Source organism: Odocoileus virginianus, chromosome 17, assembly GCF_023699985.2.
Source record: "Odocoileus virginianus isolate 20LAN1187 ecotype Illinois chromosome 17, Ovbor_1.2, whole genome shotgun sequence".
Classification (NCBI taxonomy): domain Eukaryota; kingdom Metazoa; phylum Chordata; class Mammalia; order Artiodactyla; family Cervidae; genus Odocoileus; species Odocoileus virginianus.
Window position 1 is genome coordinate 22148419 of NC_069690.1, and position 20724 is coordinate 22169142.

The following is a 20724-nucleotide window of genomic DNA, read 5'->3' on the forward strand; positions in this document are numbered from 1 at the left end:
GGAGAACATAGGACGTAATTTATAATTCATGAAACAAAAACTGTGTGAACATAAATATATGCCTGAAGATATCTGGCCTTGCAAATACCATAGTAAAACTAAAACAATGAAAATATTCTTGCCGATCAGTTGATAAAAGGATTTTTAAAAATTAGCCTTCTGGTGCTACCAAATATGTGGTAAAGACAAGCACTTGTGGAAATGGTAAAGGAGAACAGCTTTTTCAGTGAGCAAATTGGTAATATATGGAAAAGTCTTTAAAAGCACATTATCTCTTCTGCTTCAGTAATTCTTACGCAAATTTATCCTAAAGCACGAAGAAAACACACAAACATTTCTGTACAAAGATATTCACTAAAGCATTATGTACAAAAGTGAAAACCAGAAAATCTCGATTTCCAATAAGGAACAACTGGTTTCATGAAGTGCCGACACAATACAGCATGTGAAGAAAACAGGATATAAACCAAAATATTACTGGTGCTTGTCTTCGGGCAGTGCAACCTCTGGTAACTTTTATTTTCACAAGTTTATGATACACAGGTTAATTCTATAACCAGGAAAAAGTTATCACAACATATTGCTGAATGAAAACATTTATCAAACAGTAACACAGACCGTTGATTCCACATTTGCTGTTTAAAAATATACACGTATATAAAAATACTAAGATAACAAAATGTAAAACAACTCCATTTGAGTAGTGGAATTGAAAACTTTTATTCCTTCTTTTCTAAATATCTTCTAATGAAAACATCGCTTTTATAAAATGAAATTACGTTAAACAGGAGAAAGTTCTGGCGTGCTTGACCAGGAAGAGCCTCACACGAGTCTTGATCTCGACTAACTTGACCGGTGGCGCTGGGTCTACTTCCCATCCTAGTTTTTCTTGTTTCTTCACTCCTCTCCCCAACCCGCTTTTCCTGCTGCTTAACTCTGCAACCCCCCAGAAACGGTTCAGGCGACCCTCACAATCCAGGTGAGAGACGCAGAAGGGCACTAAGGTGGTGGCACCAGGGTTGGAGGAAGAGGCTGGGCTGTAATTGGGAGGATCTTTCTCAGGTGGAAGGTTTTTAGACCCTAGTGGTGAAGGAGAGGGAGGAGCAGAGATTTCTATTCTGGACAGGCGGCTGGATGGTGGTGGAGAATGCTGGAGACGCAGGTGCAGATCAGTTGAGTTAGCACAGCCATGGTCCCGGGGGTGATGTCCGGCAGGAGGTGAGGCATGTGGAAAGTGAAAGTTCAGGGAAGGCCTAGATTTGAGTGTGAAGAATGCAGGAGTGCAGTATAAAGTCATGGAGTGGATAAGGTTGGCCATGAGTGAGAGAAAAGCACAAACCAGGCCCATGGCTACTAGAATCTTCGGGATTCTCCCTGTTATGAGGTGAGAACTCTTTCAAGAGGTGGGAAAGCAGCAACCAGACTTCAGTGGCTGAAATAAACGAGTTAGGAGAGTGGAGGCAGCAAATATTTATGTAAGTTCTACCACTTGGTGGTAGAAGAGGCCACAAACTGATGGTCAAACCAGGTTTCTGTAAAATACTGAATTTGTTGTCAAGATTTACCATCAGGTAAACTTCTCATAAATCTGGATTTCCTGCTTTCCTCAGGAAATAAGAAGATCCAGCATCACTGGGCAGCTACTTCTGCACGGCAGTAACCAGCAGACATCGAACACAAGTTACTTGATAGCAGCAGTGCTCCACCAGTGGGAGTGGGAGCTCCAGCCCTTCTTATCTGGCCCCTGGGGTAGAAGATGAGGAAATAGTTCCCTTTGTGAATGAAAGTGTCTATTAATGAAACAGAGGCCAGCATTTGCTCCAGAAGCCCCCGCATCTGGCCCCCTGAAGGCAAATCCTGGGACAAAGAGACTTCAATTAGGGATCCTGGCCAGACTGGGAATGCCCACTTCCCAGCAAGAGACATGGAGCCACTGGAGTCACACACGTAGCGGGGCAGGTTACCCACTGTCCCAGGCTCAGCGGTGCTCGCAGGGCAGCCTCCCCTGGGGGCGGGCTGGCTGCTGGAGCCGGCCAAGGTTCCCCAAGCTGGGAATTTCCTGGCTCCACTTCCTCCACTCTCAGCCACACTCCTTGAATTCCCACCAGATGGCAGGCAGCCTTTCCTTTTCTCCAGATTCACATAGTCCATTCCTTTACCTGGGGAAGACGACTTGCTGTTTTTTATGATGACTGTTACCCTTCTGTAGCAAGATTTGAAAGTCTATCAGCTTTGCTTTCCATAAGTGAAATATTTGATGCTGCCTAAGATTTAAAAAAAAAAAAACCTTCTTCCCCTTATTATACAATTATGCATTGTCAAAGAGTCATTACCTAATTATCAGTTATTTTACATTGATTCTGATCCAATGTGTGCTTGCACTAGATTGTGGTTTCACTATCAACTTAATTATCTGTACTACTGCCAAATACAAAATTCTATAAAAATTTGGTAGTGTAAGTTAAGAACTAATTATAAGCAATTTCATTTTATTAAAGCTTGCTCATTGATCAAAGGCTGGAAAATAACATGACCTTCAAATGCACAATGGCAGAGTTGGTTAAGACTTGATTTTCTCTTCCCTGTGTCATATCATTGAAGCTTCCTTCCCTAGAGACGGGTCCACGGGGCCCAGGAGTCCATTTCCATTCTAAGTGTAGCACTCGTGAGGAATCTTGAGACTGGTATGAAATCCCTGTCTCCTATCTCGGACCTGAGGTCAAGTCCCTATAAACAACCTTAGGGCAAGTCATTTAAGCTCTCTGAGCTGTCACCTCTTTACACAACCACACAGGAACTCCATGCCTCTTTGCCGGGTTATTAAGTCAGAGAATTGACAAAGAGGACTGACAATCAGTATTGGTTCCGTTTATCCTCCCACTACACCGAAGTCTGGATTTCTGCTCTCAGTCAGAGTGGCAATCTAGACTTGCACTGACACACCTGAGGTCCTGGCTTTTTCACCTGAGTCTTTTGATAGATGTTCTGACCAGAAACTGAAAACTCCAGAGAGACTAAGAAGCAATGAGCCTACCCCTTGTTTATAGACTCTTCCAAGGGGCTTTAGTATTCCTCTCACTTAACTGCTGTTAGGACTCTTGGAAGTGAGAATCCAGCACCTTTTGTATGTCCAAGTCAAGCCTCAGTGAGAATGACTGACCCTGTAAGTGGAACTGGAATGCAGACTCCGATGAACTGTGAAGTCTGTGCCCTTCTCTGTTTTCCATGCCCCTGCACTTTCTGGCCCACTCTGCCTTATCTCAGTTCCCTGGCTCCTAAGCAGACCTGTGATCCACCACTTCCCTGAAGAGAGCCCAGAGTCCCTGACGGTCTGCCAGTTCTGTCGAGGGCTGAGAAGGGCAGAGAAAAGGCTGCACCTCAGAGAGCATTCAGAGGCGCGAGTCCTTCAGTCACAACACGGTCCGCTGCAGTAAAAGCAAAGCCTCCAAAAGGCAGCATTAGCTGTTCCAACCAGCAATTAAAAAAAATAAACTGCTGTTTTAGTCATTTGGGTGAGTCATAGCAGAGGATCTGAATGTCTTTGCAGAGCAGAGCAGGAACTCTCTGGTATGTGTGTGAGGTCCCAATGCTCACAGGGTGAGCCCCCTACAGGTTTCCTTAACATGGTGCTGGCACGAGCACCAAGAGGTTTGTACCCGGGAGCATGAGAAGGTTCAAGACCATCAACGCCCTGCTCCAGGAGGCAGAGGCCAATCCATCCTCACTAGTAAGCCTCCTCTGGGTTTTTACTGGGCTTAATGCCCATTCAGCAAACTGATTCTCCTGAGCGCCAACTTCTCCAAAAGAGATGTGGCTGTGAAAGTGCTGCACCTTTGAGACTTTCCTTCTCTCAGAGCACTCCTTAGGAATGCTGAAAGCAGCTTCCTTCTTAAGGCTCTATCATTCTTCCTGCGACACAAATAGTAGCTTTAGAAAAGTTACTATGTAAAATCATGAAATGTCCCCCTCCAGCACCCCTATTAACTAGAGACCAATAAAAAGTTGATCCAAAGGACTAACACAGCCTGGGTATATTTTATAGTAGTATGACAGGTGGAAAGAAAAAAATTTTTTAAATCACCTGGAACCATAAAGAAACATAAAAAGGTTGAAAACTTATGCCCAGACCACAGGGTGGTGAGTTTTTCCTTCTTTCTTTCATCTCTCTAAGTTTTTTAATGTAAAAACATACTTGCTTACATAAAAATATTTATCTGAGTCTGGCCTGGCAGTCACTCAGTCGTGTCTGACTCTTTGCGACCCCATGGACTGTAGCCCACCAGGCTCCTCTGTCCATGGGATTCTCCAGGCAAGAATACTGGAGTGGGTTGCCATTTCCTTCTCCAATTTATCTGAGTAGTGACTGGATATTTCAAGAAAATACCAAGGACACAATTTTATCCACGCCCACCGTGAAGCTGATAAAAAAGCCAAATACGCCCTCATGTGGCTGCAGCGGAAAACACCTGGGTTTAAGTAAGAAGGAGGGGCTTCTTTACGGAGGCCTAGAATTTTCTAAAGGCCTTTGCATCTTTTCCACCCCTTGCAATTTTACTACAAGTCAGAGCTTAGAAGCTGGTGTACTCATATGGTAAGCTTTTGACAGGTTTTATGTTTTTAAAAATACATACTAACATTTTAAGTATATATCATCCACACACTCCCTTAAGATTAGCTTAAACTCCACCACAGAGACACCGACCCTGCAAGGACAAGCAGTGATGCTCTGGTGTGTGAATAGCTGGGCAAGGATGTGGGCTGAAGGAACCCACTGCTGGAAGCAAAGCAGATTCCAAAGAACAAAAGCAGCTTATTCCCCTCCTTGGAAAACAAGTCCTGCTTCTGTTCCCACTTTGGTTATCAAGAAATCAGATGCCCAGCCAGGGACCAGAACAGAATTTAAGATAATACCACAAAGACTGAATTTCATACCAATCCATCAACATGAACTTGACCTCCAGACACTTAGGCAGTTATCATCAACATTATGACACACAGGTCAGTAATCTATTTCTTTAAAAAAAAAATTTCATTTTCCCCTTTTATCAGAGGTGTAGGCTACCCCATATCACACAATTATAAAGTATATGCATAAGTGAAAGGATTTTAAATGTCTTTTAAAAATGTTTCAATGTTCTTTCATTAGATGGAAATAAACTATTCTTCTCGGAGAAGGAACTGAAGACACACAAACGCAAAAATGGCACTTACTCACAGTTCCAGCAGTGGAAGGTTCTGTCATCACATACTTCTTAAATTCTAAGAGCATCAGCTTAAACTATAAAACACCTTCCACTGCACCAGGCCTCAAACCTGGGGTCCAAACATACACAGACATAAGACACCTCTTCTGTGCTCCAGGTCCACAGAGGATTCTCTGGGAATCTCTAAGTACTAGAGTTAACAAAGGCTAATACTGTGGCTGAAATACATTGTGAACAAGTGAGGAGTATAAATAATACACTCCTGTGACAACACGGAGGAAAAAAGCATAAGGTGAATATACAGAATGAACACAACCAAAGTTGAACCCACACACTCACACATCCCATCTATAGAGAGAGATTAGTGACTAGAAGGAAACACTGAAATACCAACAGTGGCTATGCTCCCGAAGGTTGAGACAAGGGGTGACTGAAGCTGTTTTCTCCTTTCATCTTCCTAAATCCTTAATGAGCATGTACTACTCCTTACAGTGAAACAAACAGGCAAACACTGACAACTTTATTGAGTGAAGAGTTGTTACCTAACTCACTTATCCTAAAATTTGATCAAGATAGAAACTAGCCTTGGGTCCAGCATACAACTCCAATGTGTCCTAAGAGGTGAGGAGAGCAGGATGGTGTGGCTGGATGGAGGACCACCGGAATTCAAGGCCCTGTGCTGAATCTTGGACTCTGTGGGACCCAGGGCATTAAGTTTCCTTTTCCTGTCAAAGACGAGCCTGAACGAGCATAGCGGCTCCTAACCCCCAGTGAGTCAGCAGCTCCTCTTAAGTCGGGGAAGCTTCTCTCCAGGAAAACACCCATACACGTCCACAGAGCTTCTGGAAATAGCCCGGGAGGCTCCGGCTTCTCCAGAGGCCCACGGACCAGGCTAGAACATGAGCGAGTTCGCACATCCTCTGCTGCAGCTCTGTCTCCCCTGCCACGGGGAGGCAGGATATGGCCCTACTTCCGTTTCCAGTATCTTTGCTGCTGCTGCTAAGTCGCGTCAGTCGTGTCCAATTCTGTGCGACCCCATAGACGGCAGCCCACCAGGCTCCGCCGTCCCTGGGATTCTCCAGGCAAGAGAACCGGAGTGGGTTGCCACTGCCTTCTCCAGAAGGACTGGTCTAGCTGCTGCCAAAGTATGCCAAGGTCATCAGTTTTATGCCCCAACCAACAGCCACCTTTCAAAAGTGTGGCTTAACTACTCCGCCGCAGTCGTCTTTGCAGACAGTGAGGAGCAGTGGCACCGTGCTCAAAACTTCACGATAAACAGAACCCGCAGCTGCTGGTATAAAATCAAGCAGTGAAAGTCAAGCACAGCAGAGGGTAACCGAGACACCAAGAGGACAAAAAAGAGACGCCTTTCCCAGAGGCATTCCCGCTGAGCCCTAACACCACAATTAGAAACATATTTTAAGAACACAGTTACCCTGGCCTCAGAATTCTCCAATGGTAACAGGTAAACACAAAAGGGCTTACAAACGAACTCCCCTGCCAAAACCATCTCTGATCAGCAATAACTTGTCTGCCAATAGTTGGGACTTTCTTAAGCAACTCACTACATGTAAGTACATCTTGCTCCATTTCTCGTTTTCGTCACCAATCACTCACCCATCCAAAGCCAAGAGAGGATCTTCCCCAACCCCAGGATTCAAGCAGGACTGACAGTTTTCAATTCTGAATACTCTTATATTAGCTTCAAACATTAAAACAAATTAAAAAAAAAAAATCCACACCAGTCAAACTGCTACAAAACAGTTCTTTAAACAGGTTGGAGGCACGGGTATGGCTTCATTCTGCTGCATCGCAGTTACATCCGGCAGTTTTGCTTACCTAATTCTGTTTCTGAAACAAGCAACATCCAAAACAGACAAGAGTCAGGAATGTGCCGATTGTCTCCAATGTTCCCAGGCGCTCCCTGATCAGGCCTTCTTCCTGGCATTACTGAGCTTTCTCTCCCTGACTCTCAAAAGGCTAGTTCCTTTCTCAGGACTGACACAGGGGTCATCAATCGTATGTACCCAAAGTTTTTAGTCTTGAAAGTGACTTTAGAAGAGGGTATAGGGCTATCTACCCTGGTATACCACCCCCATGGGGTGGAGGGGGAGGAGGGCAGGGGTGAGAAAGTCACCCCTTCTCAGGAAGCAACCAAGGCTGACACAGAAGGCAGGATGCACTATTAAGTTCTGACCAGGATCAGACTGCGAAAATAATCCTTTTGGCCTCAGAAAACCAGTCTGAAGTCAAGGTGATCAGCTTAAGACAGGTTTAAATCCCTTATGAGTTTACCAATGACATTCTGTTGATGCTGATCACCACAGTTCTTTCTCTGAATTACCATACTACAATGCCCTGTAGTTTTTTTTTTTTTTAAGGAGGGGGTTGTTTAAAAATGGACTCATTTGCTGGTTTTTTAAGACAATTCCACATAATGTTACAGTGGGCTAATGATGGAATTCAGCTTGCCACCCCCCCCACCCACAAGGCCACTCTTCAAAGCAAGCTGCTTTACAGAACTTTCCCAGCTGTGTGAGAATTTTGGAGTTAACTAGCAACAAGCCTGAAAATTTGGTTACGTATATAAGTACAAAGCTGGTTCATCAAATCCCTGTTCTGGCCCTCAACCCAGTGCATTTCAACTAACGCATCATCTACTTCCTTCTTAACGTTTATCAGACACTTGAATAAGTAACGTCCATCCACTCCTTGGAGATGGTTCCCTTTTTCAGACACTGGGCTGCTGAAGGGCTCAGGAGCCTCGTGGTCCTGGGCTCCATTACTAGAGCCTTTACAACCTTCCAGAACCTCCATGTCCCCCTTTTCCTCACTCCTTTCATCCTCCGTGGGTTCTGGGTTTTCCTCCTGGGAAAGCACGTCCTGGTTGGGGCCGTGGCCCCCCACAGTGGCAGACTCGCCTTCCGGTGGAGCAGGCCCCCCCAGGGCACTCTCCTGGGGGCCCTGGGCCACATCCTGGCTACTGCCAGGCTCTTTGGGGGGAGACTTTTTCTCTTCCAGGGCTTCGATCACGTTCTTGGGAGCTAGAGGCACTTCTCTCAGTTGTCTCACTCGGTCTCTTTTCTTCCTCCTTAAGTGAATCCAGGAGTTTTCTATGGCCGTTAGGAAAAGGCTGATTTCCTCCTTTCCACAGGGAACTCGTTTATGCTGGACCTGTTTGGAGGAAAAACAGAATTTTATAGATCACTTTCCTCCTCTAAAAACTCCTTAAAAAAAAAAAAGAAAAAAAAAGAGATTATTTTAAGTACTTCTTCAGTGTGCTTATCAACCAGGTACCTTCAGATCGGTGAGGATTTTTTCAATCCATGTTGTCACAACCACAATGCCTTCCACTGTCTCAGGGCCCAGAGATGACGCTTTGAGGGCTAGTTCTTTCATCACAGACCCCAGGACTACAAACGTAATGGGCTTCCTTGGCTTCTCTAGTTTTCTTCGCTTACTGGGTGGTGACTGAAAGAAAAAGAGGGCACAGGAGAATAGGGGAACATCATCCAAATAATCAAACTCATGCATTATAATGAATTCAGCTGGGGGAATCTCCATGACCTTTGCTACAAACTGCAGAGCCCTAAAAAAGAACAAGGGCCTTGGCATGTTTATTTTTAATACTTAAAACAACTGTACAAAATGGTTTTACCATCTCCCCATTTTATAGATGGGAAAAACTAAGATACAGAGCAGCGATGGAATCTGCTTGAGGTCACATGGTTAGTATTTGTAAAGTTAGGATTTGAATCCCAAACCCAGGTACTTTCTGCCTGTGTTCTATCAGTATGTAACTCCTCTGGTTACTAAATGTCCTTCATCTACCTGCTATGCCCAAAACAGGCCTGTGCAACTATTCCTTTCAAGGCAACTCAAGGACCCCAAGGGCACTGTGTTCCTTTCTATTAAAAAAAAAAATGCATGGCTTAAAATCACCACCATGGAGCCCGAGTTGATACGTGCTGAGACTTGTTGAAAGAGAGCAGCTGGTGAGTGGCAGTTTGTGAAATCACATGCTAGGAACGACCAGGGCACCAGGATCGCATGGGCTGAAAAGGATGCTGAATCCAGGCACGTCAGGGCCAAGCCAGTGCCCACCTGTGCACTGCCTCCTGGCTGGGGAAAGGGGACACTAGCATCCACGAGAACAGCAGATTTGAAAGCTGATTCCACGTAACTCAAGACTGTCGTCTTTCTTTATATTTCAAGCTTGAAAAGTGAACTACACTCTTACCACTAGAGGGACTCAAGTTCCATTTTAAACACCAAATGACACTGCTCAATTTAAAGCTTATTTCTTTCAAGTAAAAGGTTGCTTTTTTTTTTTTTAAGTTAGACTCTTAGCTAAGATCAGATAAATTATGGACACTTTAAGGGACTGACTTGTAGACAAATTTTATCAAAATCTGAAAAAGAGTTTAAGCTAATTCTAAAGTTAGGATCAAAATGAGCAGGATTATAAAAAGGCTCAAAAAGAGACAATACCCAGTCAGTTCTGAAGATCTACTAAAAAAAAAAAAAAAAGAAGTATTTGATAATTGTGTGGCTGTGAACTCCGACTGTGCCTGGAAACAGTGACAGAGCACATAAATACACACACAGTGAGGTCCAGTTACTGGGTGAGGCCTTATAGGAACTAACTAGCAATTCCCTACCCCCATATACACAAGAAAATAGCCAGTTCTCTAGAACACTTTTAGATGGTATTTCCTAGAAACAATCAACATTTTCTCTTTATACCAGATATTAACTAATAAAAAAGGGAAGTTAAAGAATAGAAAACAAGCTTAAAAGAAAAGGACCAAAAACAAAGGGTGTGTGTATGAGTAAGAAAGCTGCTCTTGAGAAATGAACAGCAGACTCTAAGCCCTGAGGTCTGAACTTGCTCAATTTATGTTGCAGGCAAGATGAGACAAATTCATATGGGCATCAACACAGCAGCACTGTTATTATTCAATTGCCCAACATAAGAAACACAATTTCTCCAGTTACTGAGAGCCTAAACTTTGCACTGAGGAGCTTGAGATATGATTATTAAACTGGGGGTGAAAAAAGACGGTGGTATGTAGGAGGAGGATGGGAAACAAGAATCAAATTATTCTTTCTGCTTCCTGACATCCAAGGCTGTTACCATGGAAAGGTCACTGTCGCAGGGCCATCCCTGACAGCACACCAAAGGTCATCTACAAATATGGCTGGAAGGATAGCACCTCATCTCTCTTTGGACAGAGGCGGAATCATTTGTGCTTACAAATTCCAACCAGCACTGTGAAGATATTGCTGTGCCTGTCATTTCCTGCAATATTCTCCTTCAAAAGTAAGAATGGGCTTTTCTAGAACTTAAAGGAGAGAAATGCACCTTCATCAAACTTAACAAGAGCTCTCTTAAGGACCCACTTTCAGAAACAGCAAAACAGAAAGTTTGTTGCCTTGTTACACTAGAACAAAAATGAAAACGTCTCCATCTCATATATGGCTCCTCTACCTTGCATCCTGGCTCCAATGTTCCATATATAATGGTCAATCAACAAATCTGGTATTTCTGAAGATTTTTAGTGAATTGTTTTCACTCACACACACACATTCTCAGGATTTAGTTTTACTCTTGGCCATGCCACACAGGTTAGGGATCTTAGTCCCCCAACCAGGGATTGAACCTGCACCTTCGGCAGTGAAAGCGCATATTCCTAACCACTGGACCACCAGGGAATTTCCTAGTTTTATTATAGAAACTAGGTAAGCACTCCAGAGACAGACAATTTATACTTCAGAAACTCTAAAAGCTTTTAAGTGATTAAAGATTAACTTAAGTCTGGCTTATAGCAATCATTCCTCATCCTTTCTTGCTCATACTGAAAATTCTCAGTAGGCAGGGCCAGAGTAAAATACAGGAGCAGGTCCTAATAAATTAATAGTTAAATTCAACCCCACACAGGTTCAACAGCAGGTAACTGTATACCCTGTCACAACACTAGTAAATAGAAGCTGTTTTTCCCCAATTGAGATGATCTTAATTTGCTAATAAGCTTTTAAATCTCAGACCACAAATATTTTCAATGAAGAGTGTGCTATACTCAAACTGTCATAGTTTAGAAGACAAAGTAACAATTTAACACTTTAAAGCACAATTTTTAAAAATCAATAATGATTAAATCAGTTTAATGTACAAAACCAGAAGGTGAATTTACAACTGATTTTGGGTTAGAAGATGAACTACTATATAACCCAGCTGAAATTACAATGTGAAAGCAGTTTGGTGGGGAGTTGTAAATTCTGCAGAGAATACAGGCTTTGTATCTTTTACACTGCAAGGATTCAATGAATAATCATCAATATGGGAGGAGCTTCAAGTGTTACCACACTGAAACCACGAATTGGGCAAAAAATAGTTCTTACAATTTAAAAATATGCTTTACCTAGCAGAGCTGTCTTTTTTTTTTCTTTTAAAATATTAATTTGGCTGCACATGTCTTAGTTGTAACATGCGAATTCTTACTTACAGCATGTGGGATCTAGTTCCCTGACCAGGGATCAAACCCAGGCCCCGTGCATTGGGAGCGCAGAGGCTTAAGAGCTGTCTTTAAATTGCTTAAATCTTCACTCTTCCTTTAATTTCTAGACCTCAGTGGTACAACCAGTCAGAAGACTTTCAAATCAGGTGTAACCTGATACAAATCTATGCAGCATTTGCCATTCTGCTGAAGCTCAGCTGCTGACTGTGGCTAAGGTAGAACACACATCTCCCTCATATCTGCAGAACAAGAAGAGGGTCATTCACTAAGATCTGCTGAGCATGAAGCCACGGCCTCCTCGATAAGACAGAGCAGCTTCCAGAATGGTCTTGAGGGGAAAGGCGTGCTCCTGCCTACCACACAGGGGTCTTCCCTGCTCCGCCACATTCTGAATGGCTGCCGCTCCAGGTCCTCCAGGAACACGCCGAGGGTCTGTGAGCTGTTCCTCAGCACAGGCTACTCCTTCTGGAAGAACCAAGCCAAGGGGCCAGCACCGCCACCTGGCTGGAATACACACAAGAGGGGCGCTGGGACGGACAGTCAGACCAGCTTACCTTTTTCACATGTGTATCAGCTCTGCTGCCATGAAGAGGACTAAGTATTTTGCTCTCTAAAAGTGTGGCTTCTTTATTAACAGCCCAGTGGCATTTCTGTTGTTATCCAATCTGACTGGTTGCGGTTTTTAAAATGTCCTATAATCATTCCTGCTACTGCTAAGTCACTTCAGTCATGTCCGACTCTGTGTGACCCCGTAGACAGCAGCCCACCAGGCTCCCCCGTCCCTGGGATTCTCCAGGCAAGAACACTGGAGTGGATTGCCATTCCCTTCTCCAATGCATGAAACTGAAAAATGAAAGTGAAGTCGCTCAGTCGTGTCTGACTCTTAGCGACCCCATGGACTGCAGCCTACCAGGCTCCCCCGTCCATGGGATTTTCCAGGCAAGAGTACTGGAGTGGGGTGCCATTGCCTTCTCCGGTAATCATTCCTAGATATATGTAAAAACAATACAAAGTAAAAAAAATAAAAGGAAAAAAGTTTATGTAGAATGCTACCTATCTAAGAAAGTAGGTGACTATAACTATATGTGTATTTTCTTATATTAAAAAAACCAACCCAACTAAAAACAATGGGAGGATAAATTAGAAAATCGTTTAAATAGTAACCCAAGGAGAAGAGGAATTGATTGGGGTGAAAGAGACAAGAGAATGAAGCCAGACTTCTAACAGTATCCTTTTTGAGATTTGATTCTGAAACCACGTATGATTATCTTTTACAATTACCAAACAAAACTGAATAGCACACACACAAAAAGGCAATCTCTAAAAATACAAAGTAAAATGAAACACCTTTTGTAAATAAACACGAAAATGGTTATAGATGAAATAATACACTTTAAGATTTGCTTTAGAATCATCAGGGCAGCTCAGCATTACTGGGACATCAAATACAGAGGCAGTGAGAAGGAATGGTGGGAAATGATAATACAATATATTTTACTGAGCACCTACTATATATATCAGGCACTGTGTTAAGTACATTTAATCCTCAAAACCTGATGTGGTAGGTACTATCAGTAACCTCCAACTTACAGATAAAGAAACAAAAACTTAAAGTACCTGCTCAACCTAAAGACAGACAGTTTCTATACACTCTGCAATGGTTTTAGGGTAATCCACCATGCCACATTAAACAAAATACCAGTACAAAGTGTGTCAGAAGTAAGTTCATGCAGAATACAAATGACTGAAAGAGATAAATCCAGGGACGTCCCTGGTGGCCCAGCAGCTAAGGCTGTGTGCTGCCAATGCAGGGGGCCACGGTTCAGTCACTGGTCGGGGAACCAGATCCTGCACGCAACAGCTAAGAGCCCAAATGCTGCAACTAAAGATCCTGCATACCGCAATTAAGACCAGCACAGACAAGTAAATAAATAAAGACAGGTCCAGAGAGATTTCTATGGGCTGCATGGTTAAGAAGGCTTTATGCAGAAGATGGAATTGAGCTGGGCTGCAGTGAAGGGAAGTTCACAGAAAGGATCAAAGGGCTGTGAGCAAAGGCTGTAATGACAGTCAGTGATGACCCTGGCATCATGAGAAGACTATGTAACTTCTAATGCCATAGAAGGCAGCACAATCAGGAAAACAGGGAGTGATTAGGATGGAAGGGAAGTCAAAGACAGATTTGGGAGAAACAAGGAGCCACCGAGGAGCCATCCTTTCTTTGAAAGGTGAGCTCCGGATGAATCCAGGAGACCGTTACCTGAGAAGGGGCTGGGATGGGTTTATAGCAAGGTGCTGAGGGGCTGCTGAGTAGGTAATACCTGGTTAGACTGAAACAAAGGGCAGTCCCTGCGCAGCACAGTGACTTCGAGCTTAGGCTGTGAAATCAGACTAAGCAAGGCTTCAACCTGACTTTAAATTTAGAGTCTCCAATTTTGTCATCTAGAAAGTGGGGATAATACCACCCACTTGATTATTGTCAGGTTTGAATAAAATGACATAATGTGTGTGAAGCATTCACATCCTAACAAAGACTATCTCTGGTGCTTGAAATCTACTATACAGATTAACATTAGGCTTGCAATGCTGTTCCTTAGTAGAAGTTCTACATCATATTCCTTTTAACACTCAACAAATACTCACTATGCACCAACTATGAGTCAGACATTGACAATTCCTCCTCCATGAAGTCCTACCAGGCTGAACCATTTTCTTTTCTGAATGCCCTAATTCTCCACCATTCTGGTTCCTACCACTCATTTCAGTACTCACTCATATAAACTTTCGTATCCATACTTCTCATTCGTAAAACTAGTCATTGTAAGCGATAGGAAATGGTATCTTATTTCTTTGGTATTATCACAATGAACGTCACAATAAGAAAAGTAACAAGAGAAGGAGCCTTAGCTTTAGTTTTGCTAAACAGTTCAGATCCCTAACCATCACATCTGTTTTACAGCATAACTTATAGTCTGGTACAGTACTGGTTTTCAAACCATGTCCTTTCCCCCCCACCCCTTGCCACACTGAGCAGCTTATGGGATCTTAGTTCCCCAACAGGGGACTGAACCTGCACCCTCAGCAGTGAAAACACAGAGTCCTAAACACTGGACTGCCAGAGAATCCCCTCTAACCATGTCTTAACAGGAGAATCCTTTCAATAAATAAAATCAATACACAATACTGACAAAAGCAGATCAGCTCTGGTTAAAATGAGAGCGAGCCCTGGGTACCAGCCTGATACCTGTCTCCAAGTGTCACCCCCTGAGCACCTACATGGAACCCCTCCTCTATCTGGAATGAGTTTGAGAGCGTGTGGACTAGGCAGTGGAGCAGTCAGAAGAACCCCATTCTAACATTAATAAGGCTACCTAATTAATTTGACCCCTTCCCTCCATCTGTTCTCCAGAAAGCCCTCTAGTTATGACTCCCTGAATAAGAAACACCTAGGCTCAGAGGAAATGTGTTGAGCAGAGGGGCCTCATTTTTTAAAACCAGAGTTCCTGGGCAATGCTCAGACCAAGAGTACACACCATTTACTAGAGTCACATTATTTCCCCTTTTTCTTTTAACAAGTGTCAAACTTTGGAAAGCAAAGCAAAGCTAAAATAATGCCTTGAGCAATGCAAGAAGCTCGGACAAAGAGGCATTCTCAGTGGCCTGTTAAAATTCTGTAAGGAACAGTCCTTATGATATGCTTCCTTATATTTGTCATGAGTCGGAAATGAACAGACATAATTTTATCAACACTAGGACTCGTCTTTTGGCTGTTAAAATAAATCCAGACGAGCAATGGGCTTAGTGTGGGCACTTAATCAGCAGCAAATTAGAATTTTTCAGCATTCAGCACCAATAGAAGCAAGCCAGTAGGCCTGAGATAAGTGAAACAGAAGTTGCCATAGTAACTTGCACATTTACCCTAAAAAGGCGGGAATGGGGGTGGGGCGGGGAAGTAGGTCAATGTTTCTGCTTAACCAGCTCCAGTCCTTGGCTTCCTCTCCTCACCTACAGCACATGCTCGTCCCTCCCCGCCGCAGCGAGAGGAGCAAGAGGAGAAAATGAGGTGACCGATTCAAACGGCAGGGAGAGGTCCAGGTGGCAGGAAGGAGAACCAAGAGGGCAGCCCACTGAAGCCCTCCCGAGGGCCCTGGGACTACCCCTGGGAAAGCAGCTGCCGAGCGAGGGCACCAGTGCTAAGGAACTGTTGCTGGGTTACCACAAATCAGAAATTGCCGTTTTCCCCATAGCAGTTTAAGCGCACCTAATGGAACACTTGGGAATGCATTATTAACAGCTTTGGGTTGGGGGCAGTGGTGCGGAGGGATGAGTACTCTGGTGTGGCAGGAGCCTGGGGCCCTTAGCAAGAGGCATTCTTTCATGGCTGAAACCATGAACAGGGCTCGAGGATGACCTAAGAGACAGGGAGGGAGGGAAGAAGGCTTAGCTGACTCCTTTTCAAAGTAAGCTGGTTTTACTACCACAGAAACACTGCTCTTTGACACTCTGATCTGAAATAGCTGCTAATCCAAGAGGGCAAGGGTGTCACTTGTCCCGGAGACGGCCCGGAGGGTGCCAGAGCTCATTATCAGCTCTTCTGCCTGCGGTGCCAACAAGTGTGGAAAGCAGGTTCAACAGAAAGCACTCGGAAACAGGTGCAGCTCCATTTGCCTGCAGCTGTCAGTGTCTGCATAGGGGTAAGCCAGGGCATTACTAACGATTTTAACCAGTTGGCGGGAAAGCCCTGGTATTCTTATTCTAGAAGACGACAGAAAGGATAATCCCTCAGGGAGGTCAAAAAAAGCACAACCATCTTTGGTAATCAGTGAGTATTTCAAACACTAACCTCTGGATACCCTACTGCATGGCACAGAGGCAGTCTGGGCTTCCATCAGACGGGCCATGCAGACTTGACTGGGAAAACTTATTTCAATCCAGCAGCATACCTAGCCGCAGAGTACAGGAAGGGAAGGCTGAGTTTCAAACCTGAGCTCACGTATTCAGAAACACCTTCACATGGTCCCCTCGTACTTCCACACATCTCTACTCCTCTGCCCTACAGAAGGAAAGAGGCTCAGAGTTACAGAGAGAGCCTGCAAGAGAGCCTGCAACACTTAAGAGAGACTCTGGAGACAAAGTGCGGCCAAGACCTTGGGAGAGGAGCAGCCAGGACAAGCCTATGGTGTGGACAGGGGACTGGAGACGGTGGGCAGGACCAGGTACGCGGCCTCCATGAATACTGGGGGCAGCAGCAGCTCAAGCCGAGCAACGTGTGCGTGAACGTCAAGGTGGGCCGCTCCAGGGAACAAGAAGTCAATTCTTCTTCCAGGGGAAAAGTGAGAACAAACAGATGCTATTCTATTACCACCTCTATGTAGCCTAGAAAAATTATTCCGGCTAACCAGTTCAGAAACATTTTTCTTTTGCATATAGCAGCAAGCACAGAGAACAATAAGAATTTTGTGGATCATAAAATTACAGAAGAATGTTCACGGTCAAGCACATGCAAAGTAGACAAAATAGGATAATGAACTATACCACCCAGCTTCAAAACTCATCAATATTCTAGTGCTCATCTGAAAGTCAAGACAGGATCCTTTACTCGAATGATTTCTGAGTTTTACACATCAAAAGCCTGCAATCCCAAATGGCAATTTCTATATCCACAGGAACCCTAGGAGACAGCTACTCTAGGAAAACAGCAGTGATAAAAGAAAATAGACTTCAATTTCAATTCTTGAGGAATGTCCAACAGAAAAATCATACCCACAAGGTGTTTGTATTTGAATTTTTTAATTGGTAAAAGATCCTTTTCCAACTCATTTACATTTTCTGATTAAGAATCACTGAGTTGCACAGATACAGAGAGAAAGGTTTTACGGTCACCACAGACAGCCTTCCAGGACTGTGCCTGGTTTACAACCACTTTCCGTTGTGATGTAAGCATTTGGGGCAAACTTCAGGGAAACAAGACAGCACAGATTTAGTTGATTTATGACCTACTAAAACCCACCATGTACTGGATTTCAGCAAAGCTAAAGGAAGGTCTCAACTTACTGGTACTGTTACATCATCATAAAAACTCCAAGCCAAAGCCCATCTCATTGTCCGACCCTGGCAGAATTCGGTATAGGTGACTTTAGGAACCTGAAACCAAAAAACACAGCATCAAATCATTTTATTAGTCCTACTAATATGTTTCTGGCTGCTGCCTCATTTTAAATTATAGTTTGGTCTTTCTTTTTATCAGTTAGCGAATGCTACCATCCAAAAACAGCTATGCCTAGCTGCCTAATAACCAATGAGTAAATCATTGTTGTTTAGTCGCCCAGTAGTGTCTGACTCTTTGTGACCCTATGGACTGCAGCACACCAGGCCCCTCTGTCCTTCACCATCTCCTGGGGTTTGCCCAAGTTCATGTTCATTGCATCAGTGATGCCGTCCAGACATCTCAACAAAGTTGTAGGCTTTTTTCCTCCCATGAAACATGAGAGACAATTTACAGTTCTGGGTTTGAGGTTAGATATATGAAACACTCAAAATACAGCACTTCAGAGAACTACTGGTAAAACGATTCAAATCTTCTTTTGTTTTCTTTTTTAGGAAAAAGAGCCTCCAAAGCCTGGCTTGACATAGCTATGTAGTCTCCATTTTAAGGCCTTTCAAAAAAAAAAAAAAAGGCCTTATTTTGGTGATTTAAAAAAATTCCGTTAGCTCCAAAATTACATCATTAAAAAAACTAAACAAGCAATGGACAAGCAAAAATAAAACAGAAAAACACATTTAGGGTTTTTTGGTATACAGGAAAATTCTATATTTCAAGTACCATCAAAAGTGGACACACCTCCGGAATAGTAATTACAAAGCCTTACCCCTTGTATGCGAAGTTCTTCCTTCAGAGGAGCCAGGCTGCATTTCTTTCCCAGCATGCAGCTATACCATCTAGGAGAACAAAAAAAAAGCAGCCAAGTCAAACACTGTTTATGTGGTTACATTTTTACACCAAGCATTACTCAAGCGAACAAGATGAGAAGAATAGCAAACAAATACTGAGTTAAGTTACAAGCGACAAAACCAAGAATTGTATATAATGTCTTTAGACAGAGAATAAATCTAGAGAAGGGAAACATGCCCATAGCAACTTAAACAAAAGTCACTTAGTTTTTCCAATTATTTAGGGATATATGTATGTAGAAACAGAGAGGGGTCTCACTTACAATGCTCAGAATGAAGGCCATTCATGGGACAGAAATTAGTTAATAAATAACAAAAGAAGGCTACACAGCCCCCCACACCATATTAAGACAAACTATAAAATCCAGCATGACCTGTACTTTGAGATATGCACTCACCTGCAGATAACTTAAGAATATATATTGCACTAAAGTTTCAAGAGAACATGAAATCAGTTTTCTCAACAGCAAATACAGGAGAGGAAGTATGAAGATGAAGTGAACTGGTTAAAACATAAAATGACAGACTTTATCTCTTCTGATTATTCTAAAAAGTTTGCAGAGTATAAAATTTATACGGAACTTCTGCTTCAGGCTATGGCGGATTATTTAGTAAGAAAACTGCGAAAAGGAAACTGGACAAAATATATGAAACAATTTTTCAGAACTGGACAACTGCATTGAAGACCTATGATCTCAGAGAGAAAAACAAGGTAAGCCCCACAATTGCCAGAGCTTACTGCCTGGAGGAAATTTCCAAGCTGCAATGCAGGGAAAGGAAACTAAAATAGAACTCAAAAATTCTGCTGAATTGTTGAGACAGACTGGAGCCCAGAGAGGCCGAGGCAGTAAGAATTTGAAGAGCAAAAGAGAAAGAAGGAGGAGCTGCACAGGGAGAGAAATCTGGATGTCTGCAGAGGAGCTCCCTGGAATATTCTGCAGAATAACGGTCTGTGTGTGGTGGGGGTGGAGGCCAGGGAAAGAACTCTCAGAAAACAGTAAGCTGAACAACTCCTGGATTTCAGACAGTGAGGACTTAGCTTTGTGGTTAGACAGCTAGTTTGTGGTTCTACTAGCTACAGCAGAAAGCCCTTGTTAAAAAAGGGGGGGCCAAGCAGCAGAATCCTGAAAAGGATGCTGCTTTTAAAGGGGTGAGAGACTGTTTTGTGTCCGCACTAATAAAGCTTACAAAAACAAGACCTGAAAAAGGATCCTACTGATCACAAGTAATATAAGTAAGCAGCAAAACAAAGTCCAAAACTCATTTTTTTTTTTTCCAAAACTCATTAAAGGAATACAATGAAACAGAGCCCCACCACACATCAGATACACAGTGTCCAGCATTTAGTCAAAAACTACCAGATATTAAAGAAGCAGGAAAATGATTCACAACCAGGATTTAAAAATCAAGCATTAGAAATAGACAAAGAAATAAGAAATGATGGAATTAGTAGACAAGGACATCAAAATAGCTATTAAAATATGTCCCATAACAAAACATGGACATGGTGAGGCAAAGAGGGAAGGTATAAAAACTAATCAAACGGGAACTACAAGACATGAAAATTACAATATCTCAAGTAAAAAATTCACTGGATTGGATTAACAGCATATTAGACTCCACAAAAAAAAAGATGTATGAACTTGAAGACACAGCAAAAAAAAAAAAAAAAAATCTGAAATAAAGCACAGAGGGGGTGGAAAAAGAAAAAGATGAAAAAAATAACATAGCACCAGTGACCAATGGGACGGTATCAAACTGTACACATAACTTGAGTTTCAGAAAAGAGGCAAAGGGGAACAAAAAGTATTTGAAAAAAAAAGATCAAAATTTTTCCCAAACTGATAAAAAACTATAAACATATATAAGTTCAATGAACTTCACACATTAAAAACATAAAATAAAACCATATTATATATTTAAAATACATAACCAACTAGGACCCACTGTATAGCACAAAGACCTTTGCTCAATACTCTGTAACAACCTAAATGGAAAAAGAATTTAAAAAAAAATAGATACGTATAATGGAATCTCTTTGCTGTACACAT

At 42.8% G+C, this 20724-nt stretch overlaps 1 protein-coding gene across 1 annotated transcript in view; it reads right to left on the reverse strand.

Annotated features, from left to right (window-relative positions):
• The window catches only part of METTL16 (methyltransferase 16, RNA N6-adenosine), a 70119-nt gene continuing 49395 nt past the window's right edge, over positions 1-20724 (reverse strand). The window contains exons 7-10 of the mRNA XM_020909764.2: positions 18592-18661; positions 17777-17866; positions 8502-8675; positions 1-8378 (exon numbers count right to left, since the gene is read on the reverse strand). Of these exons, the coding sequence (XP_020765423.2) occupies positions 7755-8378; positions 8502-8675; positions 17777-17866; positions 18592-18661 (958 nt within the window). The 3' untranslated portion in view covers positions 1-7754. The remainder of the gene's footprint in view (positions 8379-8501; positions 8676-17776; positions 17867-18591; positions 18662-20724) is intronic.